The sequence below is a fragment of the Phalacrocorax aristotelis genome, chromosome 9 (genome assembly GCF_949628215.1).
Source record: "Phalacrocorax aristotelis chromosome 9, bGulAri2.1, whole genome shotgun sequence".
NCBI lineage: Eukaryota > Metazoa > Chordata > Aves > Suliformes > Phalacrocoracidae > Phalacrocorax > Phalacrocorax aristotelis.
In genome coordinates, this window is record NC_134284.1 from 5,225,297 (window position 1) to 5,237,208 (window position 11,912).

At 36.4% G+C, this 11,912-nt stretch overlaps 1 protein-coding gene across 1 annotated transcript in view; it reads left to right on the forward strand.

Annotated features, from left to right (window-relative positions):
- Positions 1-11,669, forward strand: part of AQR (aquarius intron-binding spliceosomal factor) — a 58,294-nt gene extending 46,625 nt beyond the window's left edge. The window contains exons 29-35 of the mRNA XM_075103248.1: positions 124-311; positions 1,987-2,158; positions 4,788-4,958; positions 5,718-5,803; positions 6,605-6,779; positions 7,749-7,862; positions 11,144-11,669. Coding sequence (XP_074959349.1) covers positions 124-311; positions 1,987-2,158; positions 4,788-4,958; positions 5,718-5,803; positions 6,605-6,779; positions 7,749-7,862; positions 11,144-11,392 — 1,155 coding nt within the window. The 3' untranslated portion in view covers positions 11,393-11,669. The remainder of the gene's footprint in view (positions 1-123; positions 312-1,986; positions 2,159-4,787; positions 4,959-5,717; positions 5,804-6,604; positions 6,780-7,748; positions 7,863-11,143) is intronic.
- Positions 11,670-11,912: the final 243 nt, after the last annotated feature.

The following is an 11,912-nucleotide window of genomic DNA, read 5'->3' on the forward strand; positions in this document are numbered from 1 at the left end:
GTGTAGCTTAAGTACAAATGTTGAAATACAGGGGTTAGACTAAGCCAATTTGACTATTAATGTGTTGTTAATTGAGTGCCTCGATTGTATAATAGTTACAATTGTGTAATTGTTTAATTCTAGAACCCCCAGGATGGATTCAGTCGTTTGAAGCGGTGGATTATGATTGGTGACCATCATCAGTTGCCACCAGTCATTAAGAACATGGCTTTTCAAAAATACTCCAACATGGAGCAGTCCCTCTTTACACGGTTTGTTCGTGTTGGAGTGCCAACTGTTGATTTGGATGCACAAGGAAGAGCAAGAGCGAGGTGAGCCAGAGAAAATGGCATGTCTATCGTGTAAGAAACTACCAGGTTAAAATTGGAAAAGCACACATAGTATTGCAAACTTCTTCCCTATTGTTAGGGCAGGAGTTTGCAGAACTGTAGTTTAGTTCTTTAGTTCTTTGGTTCCATTTGTTTCAGTTTAGACTAGGAAGTCAGATTTTACTTTGCTGAAATGTAATCAGTTTTACTTTCTTTTCTTTTATATAGTAATATTCTGCTACTGTATGAGTGCTTCAATGAAAATGCTATTTGAAGGAATTTTAATAGTCTTAAGTGTTTGGGTGGGTTTTTTTACAGCTGAAAATTTTTTGCAGAAGCTTCCTTTTCTAAACTAATATATTTAATATATTCAAGGTAAATAAAGGTGTTCTTTATTTAGTCTTGAATATCTCATATTTCCTTCATGGTCTGCAAAAGGGTACTTTTCTTGTTGTATTTCAGCAGAGCTTCAGCTTTGACTGGAGACAAACAGGCTGTGTACACAAGAGCATAATGCCTTTCTTATATTAAAAGAGAGACTGCTTCTTTGTAGTAAGATAATGTTTATCCATGTGTTTGTCATTTCGTCAAATGTCAAATCTATTTATTGTGTAAAGTGCATGTTTGTTGTGTCATATTAATAAGGAAAAATAAAAGCCAAGAGGAGAAAATTACTCCATATAAGATCCTGCTACTTCAAGTTTAGTTTTAAATCCTAAATTTTTAAGCATAAACTGGAATGAACGAGGTGAAGGAGAACTTCGAGTCTTTTATGTAAGAAATGTTGGGGGTGTTAGAATATTATTTTCTAGTTATATGAAAAAATCATACTGAAAGTAAGAGTTAAAAGATGCAAATTAAACTTCATTTATCTTTGTACTCAGATATATTTTTCCCTCTACTATTTAGCAACGTCTCTGGGAACTTCTCAGAGATAAGAGAGCAGAAGAGTTCCTTCACTTTGCAAGCAATTTCTTGATCAAGGATCTTTTTCCATACCTTCTTACACTTTGTTTTTTCTGATCATAGTTCATGGGGAAGCTACCTATCTGCTACTTTATCTGGTCTGGATATTGTTGTGAATTTCTGACTGAGGCATTTTGGTTATATTACTGTCCCTATAAATACCAGATATGAATTAGAATTGTGTAGATTTTGGTTGCTTCCCTTCGTATCTTGTGTTAATACATGTCAATACACACAAAACAAGAAAATAAACCTCTTTTTGCAGTTAGAGGCTTTACAGTGGATAATGCAGAAAATCCTTCCCCCTTACTCCTTCCTTGTTGTAAAGAAGCATTAGTATTCCTTAAGTTTTGTTCCCCATGAAAAATTCCTACTAGATTTCTTTGTAAAATTTGTACCCTCCAGTGTAGAGCTCCTCAAGGCTTAAAGGTGAGTGTGCTGCATTGAGCTTTCTAAAGAGAAGTGAAATCTGAAGTTTTCTATGAGAGAGAACGAAACAGAATTAAAACTTTAAAAATAATTGCTGGATAGCTTGTACAAGTATGTTAATTTATATATGTACAGGCTCTCCAGCAATATTATTTTTTTTCATTGAAAACCTACAGCAGCAGTCGTCTTCAAAGTAAGCGCTTGTGTGTATCTGAACTATTTTGAATTAGTTCAAGAACACACATTAACTATTTGGCATTTGTCTCTGTGTGGTTTTGGACAGTTTATGTAACCTCTACAACTGGCGTTACAAGAATCTGGGTAACCTGCCTCACGTGCAGCTTCTGCCGGAGTTCAGAACAGCCAATGCTGGGTTTTTGTATGACTTCCAGCTTATAAATGTAGAAGACTTCAATGGCGTGGGAGAATCGGAACCCAATCCTTATTTCTATCAGGTAAGAGAAGTATTACATATATACTTCATTTAATCTGGATATGGCTTATTAAATCTGCAAGATAGACTATCAAAATACAGTAAACTGATGTTTCATTTACATACTCAGATAATTGTCATGCGTATGCATGATTTCTCCTTTTAATCAGTTTTGAATGTTGAAAATGATAACGTATTATGTTGTGCTTTTTGCTCAAAGTGAATGTCTTGGTTTGATATCTATGTTTTCTCATTTCTCATTTATGAGAGGGGTGAGATTTGGTGCATAATTCATTATAAAATACTGTTTTGGCCTATGGCAAATTAAAGTCCGTTGTAATTCAGCTGCAATGCCATGGTAGTGAAATGAACAGTAGCATTTTCCCAATACGTGAAGGATCAAAGTCTGCTCTGTGGCACGTATTTGAGTTCGAAGAGTCACTGTTTTGATTTGATCTATATTTAAGGATGCTAAAAAGCCCATTCATAAAAGAATGAAACAGTACTGCAAGAAATATACATAAGAGGTGGAGAGGCTGAAATAAATTGCCAAAAGAAAAACCCTTAGCCTTGGAATTTCTCAACTAAATTTTCAAATTAAGCCAGCAACAGCCTCCATCTGTTTCTCTTAAATAGAGGAAAACCTTTTACGCTTGTAATGAGATGCTTCTATTTTCAGTCCTCTTTGTTTTTTTGTTTTGTTTCAAAAACAGTGATGAAAACAAACTCTGGTGCCTAAATTACCAGTTTGGGTTTTGGCAAAGTCAGAGGCTGGAGCTGTGTGCAAGTTAATGAGTTTAGTTCAAACAGGGAATTAACACCTTATATTTTGTTTAATATCACAGAAAGCAAACAATATACTTTAAGATTAAAATAGTCGTGCTCAGTTTTTCCCTGTGAAGATCACTGAGAGTTATGTTAATCTATTTTTTAAAAAGGTGTGAGGGGGATTCATAGTTTATGCTTGGGTTTCTCTCACCTTTTTTTTTTTTTTTAATACAAACTAGTGTGCTGTTAATGAACAAAGCCATGGTGAGCCATAATCCACTATTTCTTATTTCTCATTTGAGGACAGGGTTGTTTGGAGGGGAGAGTTTCTTATGATTTTGTTTTCTAAGCTGTAACACTGTAATGTACAAGTAGTAAAAAGTTGTCCTGTGGAACGGCTGAAATTAGTGCCTTGAAAACAGGATTCTGGTAACTGAGAACCTGAGCACTGCTTTAGTCCGCTCCTGGGCCAAAGACAACTGAGAACACTCAGGCAAGGACACAGAACGCCTTTATCATTACAACAGTGCTTTCATGAGCAAACTCTTATAATATGTCCTACAGTTATTTTTGTGTTATGATCTTGAGGATGGGCAGATATTAGCAGACTATGTTGGTGGCGTGGCATGGGTTTTCATGAGAGAACAAACTCCTGCCATGTATTATTTCTCTCTTTGTGAAGTTGGGCATTTCCAGACTTAAAGGGGATTAAGATTTGTAGAATAGCTTTACGCCCACAGGTGTTTGGTATGTGTAGCAACTGCGTTTTCCAAGTAATGCATAGCCCACTGAAGAAGAAGAAATAAAGGAGGCTGGTATGTCTAGCCTAGTCAAACATACACCAAGTGGGGATAAGATTCCTAGTATAAATAGAGCAGGAATAAATGTCAGCGATTGAGAATAACTTTTTAGCCTGAAAGATCATTTTTATCGGTGGGAAGGGGATTTAAACAGGCTGTGAATAGCTTCAGTCTGGAAATAGGACAGAACTTCCTACACCCAGAAGAGTGATGCTTTGGGACAGACATTTATTATTAGTAATGGCACAGAAAAAAACCTTACAAAGTACAAAATAAACAGCTGATCATTTGAAATTAAATAGCTATGGCCTCAGTAGAAATAACTGGATTTGATAATCCATATGTCTCTCTCCTAATTAATAGTTGAAAGGAGTTTAGTTATTCTACTTCAACTAGTTCATACTTTCAGTTTACTGGAGAGCTAGTCATTGCAACTTTTTTGCGTGTTTATTTGAAACCTTGTTGAATCGGTGCTAAGTGTTTTTTAAACCCTTGTATTTAAATACAGGCATCTGTAGACTATCAGCTTGTAGTAATTTTTAACAAATAATAATTCCACAGTTCTACATAACAGGTGGGATTTTTGACACGTAACTTTAAGAAGGTAAAATGAAACATTGTACTATTACAGAACTCAACCAATACAGTTAAGGTGGCAGTTCTGTTGGGCAAACAGCTGTAAGTATATAAATGCATTTATATACAAATGTATAGATATTTAAGAGCTCATGAGTATAATTTAAATGGACTAATAAATATTTAATCTTGAATTCAAATAAAACTGGGAGCTTCTGAGTAGATATGCAAAGTGTCAATCAATGACTAACAGGAATATAGAGATTTTCAGTAGTTCTCTGAAGAGGAATCTGAATGAAGTTATTAAACCTACTTGTGGTGCTTTTGTTCTTTCAAAATGGCTTTTAAGTGAGCAAATGAAGATCAGCTCTGTAGACATTTCTCAGCACTGAGATTTTTGTCTAAATATGTGATAATGTCACAGATGCTATTCAAGTTGACTAACTCCCTTTTTTTCTTCGTTTGTGTGTTGTTTTTTTTTTTTCTCTCTCCTCTTTTAAACTTAAGAATCTTGGTGAAGCAGAGTATGTTGTAGCACTCTTCATGTATATGTGCATGCTTGGTTATCCTGCAGACAGGATAAGTATCCTGACAACATACAATGGACAGAAACACCTGATCCGTGATGTCATTAATCAGCGGTGTGGAAATAATCCACTGATTGGACGGCCAAACAAGGTGACTTTAAAAACAGATCAGTCATTGTTTTTAAATTGTCATATTATAGAACAGATTAATAGATTCACAGCTTTCTGCGCAAGTATTCCCTGGTTAACTACACATTTATTAACCCGCATTCTATTTAATTTCGTAGAGTAGTGCCTTTGTTTCTGCCTGTCAATTTGACATACAAACTGAAGTCAGTAAACTTGGAAAGGCTACCGACTGCGTGGGAGAGAATAACTTTTATTTGTCACTTATTTTTGTCCTAACAAAAAAAAAGTCCACAACCAAAAAAAAAAAAAAACCAAACAAACAAAAAAACCCAAACACCAACCCAAACCCACACCTTTAGGAATATCCACCCAGACTGGAAACGATTTGATAGAATATATGATGACAAATCTGATGAAACATGTTAAAAACATAGTTATAAAAGTCTGGTCTAATTCTGCAGGTTAAAACTCTGTATTAGAAAACTGATGGCTTCCCACAATCTTTTGGTATTAGCACCCCACTGTTAGCTGTCTGAATTGAATAAAAACGTAAAAGGATCAGTACACAGTCAGACAAATCCTCCTCCCAACATCTCCCAGGAAGAACAAGCTGATGACTTTTGATTAGAGGTCAGCTAAAACAGAGTTAAGGCATTTTCTTTTCTCTTCACATTTATTGCAGTCTCAATCCGAAGTTGATGCTAAAATTTTGGTGTCATGTTTTAATTGAAACTGCAAAGATTAACCTATGGAGGTTTTTTCTTGGTTTTTGATTCTTTAGGTAACAACTGTGGACAGATTTCAAGGTCAGCAAAATGATTATATTCTCCTTTCACTAGTGCGTACCAAAGCTGTAGGCCACCTTAGGTATGTAAGAAGATACTCTTGTAGCGTCGTTAAGCTACTCTTTTTCTGTATTGGAAAGATGTTTATAGTACATTATACAGAAGCATTCAGTTACTTGAGTATGTAGTAGAAAGGAAGTTTAATGCTATGTATTGAACGAAGTTCGGACATACTTTAATAACTGCCTGGTATACTCTTCACAACCACTTTATCTTTTAGTAATGGCTCTTATACTATAATTAGTTTATACTACTGCAGATAGGCTGAACTTGGTTTCACCCTAGTAGAATGATAGGAATGTAATACTTGTTGAACAAATGCGGGCTTAAATTTTCTTATAGATTCTTTCCTGTAAGTGAGCTATTTATGTTTTTTTATCAGAAGTGTTTGATCGCTGCATATGTAAAGTAAATAAGTAAATGCACTGCGTTATGATGTGTAGTCTAGAATGTTTGCAGCGCTTTGGTTTTGGCGTGGGGGAAGTCTAGGCTATTCAGGAGTAGTTAGATGAGTTATCAAACTCATGTTTACTCATTCAGGGCTACAGAAATGCTATTGTAATTTGGTCTCAATGTAAATCTTTACCTCTGATGTCTAGGAAAATAGTAAAGGGTGATTTTTTAATATCATTATTGGTACCTCTTTTTATAGAATGGTTCTAGGATTTGATAGTTACTGAAACATTATGTAGGGAAAAAAACTAAAGACAAAGTAGTATTTAGCAGTTATATTTCCTTTAAGACTTGTGTATACTCCTAGCTATTTTTATTGCAACTGTCATCAGTGAGAAGAACATGATTAATTTTTGTTTGTTTTCTGAAGGGATGTCCGACGATTAGTCGTTGCCATGTCAAGAGCCAGGCTTGGGCTTTATATATTTGCAAGGGTATCGCTGTTTCAGAACTGTTTTGAGCTAACTCCAGCTTTTAGCCAACTCACAGCTCGACCACTTCACCTCCATATCATTCCCACAGAATGTTTTCCAACAGCAAGACAGGTAAGAGTAGTTGCTCTGAATTTTGCTCTCTGTCATGGGTGTGTGTATTTGCCCGCTTTTTTTGAGTGAGCTGTAAGAGGCGGGACTGTCTTCTCTGCTAAACCAGTGCCTCTTGGATAATTATGTCCCTGGAGTTTATTTTATGATACACACTAGCTGTTTTTAATTGATTTTCCACAAAACTTAGTTATCAGTGTAACTCTTGTGCCTACCTTTTCCTAATTCTGCCTGTGTAAGTGATTCAGTATTTTTCATTTATGATAAATAGCTACGTTTTTAGTGTTACGTATTCTTGGTCTTGTTATGAAACAGAATAATGTTTTTTTTTCTAAAAAAAAAAAAAAAAGCCACCCAAAGCTAATCACTTCAATTGAAAGAGGTAAAATTACATTTGACTGAGTAATTCAGGATAACCCATTAATGTTTGTTGTTTGGTTTTTGTTTTGAATTTGGGTCCAGTATCACAAAAGAGTTTTGTTGCTGAGCTAGGTTCACAAGTGTGAAAATGTAACTTGTAGTACTGGACTAGATATTTAGGGAAGGGCTTGTTTCAGGCATCAAAGTACAGGAGACAGAGTAGGATGCTAAATGAAGAAATGGAGGAGCATATCTGCTTTGCTTCCTGGAGTTTTGAGAAGGGGTGCCTACACCTACTCAAAATTCAGTTACGGATCTTTCCCTGGTCTTAAGTGCTGTTGACAAGTTTGGGGGGGAGCCCTTCAGTGGAAAGCATCAGAACCCAGCCTTTCCTTTTGAAATTTCTTTGGGCTGCAATATCATGACTAATCCAGTTCTCCAAAGTGTAAGAGCTACAATTCTTATCTTTCCAAAGAATTTAGCTTTGTTTCTTTAAAAGGCATTATTTAATTTCTTGGGTTTTATATTTTCTAATATAGTTAAATAACCTTTGAATAATGATTGGTTTGCTTTGCTTACTGAATGTCTACTTTTTTTTTTCCCTTTCCTTAGAATGGAGAAAGGCCATCTCACCAAATACATGTTATTAAGAACATGCCTCAAATGGCTAACTTTGTGTACAATATGTATATGCACATGATACAGAGTACACGCCACTATCAACAGGTAAGGACCTTCTAACTTCTGGAAGGTGTGCATTTAAAACAAAATTGTTTTTAGTAAGTGGCATGAGATGCTGTTGAGGTTTGAGACTCTTCCTGTTACGTTTAATATTAAAGAGCGTTTTTTGACTGAGAGAGAATGTTGAGGTCTTTACAGTTCTTTCTACTGCAAGATTTTAGTAATTTAAGCCCCAATTTAAGGCCCTACAACCAGCAGTAATTGATGCTGAGTGCTAGACATGGCTCTGTCTGGGCCCAGGAATTCCTCATTAATATTAAAGAACTAGCCTGTCTAGTGTTCACTTGAAGTAAACTTGTGTGGTATGTTTTAGGTAAGTTTAGCTAGTGGTATTATAGCACCACTGCATGGTGCAATAATGTTTTGTATTAGAGGTTTTCATGACAAGCCTGCAGTGTACAGAAAGATCAGATCGTGTCTCGGAACCATTTTATCCATGTTAGCTCGCTGCATTATCCAGGCTGGTTAGCAGCTATAGTGTTTTTATCCTGGAGCAATTTTTTTTCAGCACTAGTTCAGCATCAAGCAAAATAGCACGGGGCTGGAAGCGGTTGCGGATGCTTTCTCACTTGTGTACCTAATTTTGCTAGTGTTTAATCCCTGAAGCAGAATTCAGAACTCAACAGAAACACCGTGTCTTATTTATGTGAGCAGAGCTTTAAGGTAGTTTAGATAGTATACTGAGCAGAAAGCTGCCTTTACTCAGCATATTTGCATCTGTAGATGCCTGGAGGTTATTGATAGTAAACAGAAAGGGAGAGGTCTTAAATGCTATCCCTCAACTGCATCAGCGTTCACTTGATACACTTGGGTGTATCATGATTATATTACTTATAATTTGTTCTTTCATGGTACTCTGAAGTTCCCTTGTTGGTTTTTGCTCTTCTGAAGGATTTCCAAAAGTGGAAGAAATTAATACAAAAGAACACTACTCATTCTGTATTAGCTGGCTGTGGGAAGAGAGTGTGAGCATGAGCTCTGTATCCTTGAACAGCTTAGTCTGTGAGGTCTAGGATCTGTTTTTTAATGCAAGGATGTTTCTCTCCCTCGCCCCTTCGTTTCTCCCTCGCCCCTTCGTTTCTCCCTCGCCCCTTCGTTTCTCCCTCGCCCCTTCGTTTCTCCCTCGCCCCTTCGTTTCTCCCTCGCCCCTTCGTTTCTCCCTCGCCCCTTCGTTTCTCCCTCGCCCCTTCGTTTCTCCCTCTGTTTCCTGTAATATGGAACAGTGTAATCAGTAGAGATCAGAACCCAAAACTTCTCCTTTAACTGAAAGTTAGACTTCCAGATAGAAAATATATTTTCCTCTACAGTTCATATCCAGTGAATCTTGGATGACTTTTTTTTTTTTTCTTCTGGGAGGCATAGGTTCAGCCAGGAGCATTTTGTTACCCAGAAAAAGCCTATGCCAGGTGGACAGGATTTTTCTTCACTATTTTGGGGAAGTGCTGTAATTATCTGTCTGTTGTAAAGAAAAGGGGGTAGAGAAAGAGGAGTGACACTACTAAAATCTACTCTTCTTTAAAAAAAAAATCAGTTACAGGTAGTGAAAGCTCACACTGTTATGTTAGAAACCCAGTCCTGTAAGCACATAATGAGACTTGTTTTGGAGCCAGTTTGTCTAATATAGTTGGAGATCTTTCAACCGTGCAGGTCCTATGCGATAAAGACTCGCTGGACTGTGCAGTTGGTCACATTCAGAGGCAAATAAATAGCCCTGTCAAAACAGAGAAGTGTATACATGTCCTGAAAAGAAGATGGTAGCATCTAAATTTTACCAAATTTTTTGCTTGACACCTTAATCAAATATGGACCCAATCCTTCTGCTAATACCAGTTAGTCTTTGTAGCATCCTAATCTTATGCATTGCTAGCTAAAATTAGTTACAAAGCGGCTGTTTTCCTACTGTGACAATGAATAACATTCTCCTTGCAGCGCAAGCCAAAAAGCGAACTACGAAAAAAAAAAAAAAAGCAGGAATTAAATTTCCTTTACCCTATTTAGCACTAAATTATATTTTTCCTTTCTTTTCCCTTTACCCTAGTCTTAACAGTAGTGGTCATGAAGCACAACATGCATCTAACTAAATCACAGAAATCTGAGTTTGTCTCATGCATCAAGAATATCCTTCTGTAATTAAAGGATCTCTGGTTTTGCAATACGCTTTCTTCTGTTAAGAGATGGATTATAGGGACCAGTATGATAATTTCAAAGTCTATAAAAAATGCTTTTCATATCTTTGCTGGTAGTCATAATTGCTTCATAGATTTGTCTACGCTTGTCAGAAATTTGTATTATTAGTGTCATCTAATTGAAGATAAGACTTCACTGAAATTAAACACTTAATTTGTCATGTGAAGCCAAGTGCCTTTAAGCAAAACAAACTAAACAGTCATCCATGGGAGGCTTATCATTTCATTGAAATGCTTCATAGTGTTCCAAGGAAATATACGTCGTGTCATTAAGTAATATCAGGCTGCAAGAAGTACGATTATTTCTGTACGGCCTGGAGTTGTATAGCATTCCTCTTCAGCTCACTGTGGTGTTGGTATTTTTTTTCTGAAGTCTGTAATATGGCTACCATTGCTGCTTATAATGTTTTGCAAACTACCATTTTGGTTGCGAGCAAAACTCTCTGAATATACTGAAGTAGCTTTACAGAAGTATTATGTGAAAAATATCTAAGCATTGCTTTAACTGTTACTGGAACTTGTGTTGTTCTACACTTACAGCTGTGGATGTAACGTGTATAAGTACAGATAACATTCACGTAGCCATTTATAAGATGTTTCAAGGGGAAATTACTGGAATGAGGTCTTAAATACAGGCCTGTTAAAGGCCTCAAAAAGCAAGTTAAACATATGTAGGAGTTTGATATGGAAGTAGATGAGATTACAGTAGGAATGTGCTGGTTGCTCCAAGTAGGGATTTATCAAAGTCCTATTACTTGTCTGGCGGTTTGGGATAACGAAATGTGGTTTACATCCTAAAATTGGAAATACTGAATTTTCAACACCCTCTTTTCAGGAAAAAAAATGTGTCTGAGACGACCATTGTATGAGACAAGATGATTCTTAATTTTTTTTTTATAGTGGAGTTACGTGCCTACAAATGTTTAGGGCTTCTAAATTTTAAGTCTTCATTGTTAACTTGTTATCTGATGCAAAATCCCAGATGTAACGTTGACCAGTTCAAGCTAAAATAGGAATAGATGCCCAAATAAATGCATTTGTTGTAAAAACTGAAAATCCTTTCTTTTTTTAATCATCTAGCGTTTACTGCCCCCACCTGCCATGGTTGAAGAACCGGAAACTGCTCAAACTCAAGAGACTGAAGTGGAATGTGAAGTGCAAGGCATGCAGGAAGATGCAGAAAAAGAAGAAAATAAGGTAGGGGAAGAAACGGTAAAGGAGAGAGAATTGAAAGTGGCCGAAGTGGATGAACATCAAACAATGCCAGAACACCCTGGAAGAGACAGTGATAGTGGAGACAGTGAACCTGAGAATGAGACTGAAAAGTGATCCACATGATGTTTGTCCTCTACATCTTCTGGAAAACGGATGGGGGGAAAAAGCAGTTAGGAATATAATTGCTATTTTGACATTGACTTTTTAAAATGGTTGCTTGTGTAATGTGACCTGTTTGGCATATTTTTCACTGAAGACTTTGTGGACAAGCAAAATGTTTGACAAACATTTCACTGAGTTCTTGTCAGTATCAGTAAGTAATTTGTTTAATGGCCTCACATGATACAGTTTCCTTTTCATAAATTGTTCAGTAAACATGCTTTTTATACCAGTTTTGAATATTTGACCTTTAATTCAGTCACTGACTTATCCATTAAACCTCGCTGATTATATTCAATACGGGGCAGACATTCTTTATAGTTTCCTTAATATTTTGCAGTGGAGAATTCCTTGCACACGGCTGTGCTTATATGCACTGGGATGGTGTTTTAGGCGTGGGCTCAAATTCAGTAAGATTTAATTGTATGTCTGAGAAATGTGAATTATCATTGGACTTGGAAATGTTTAAAAGGTT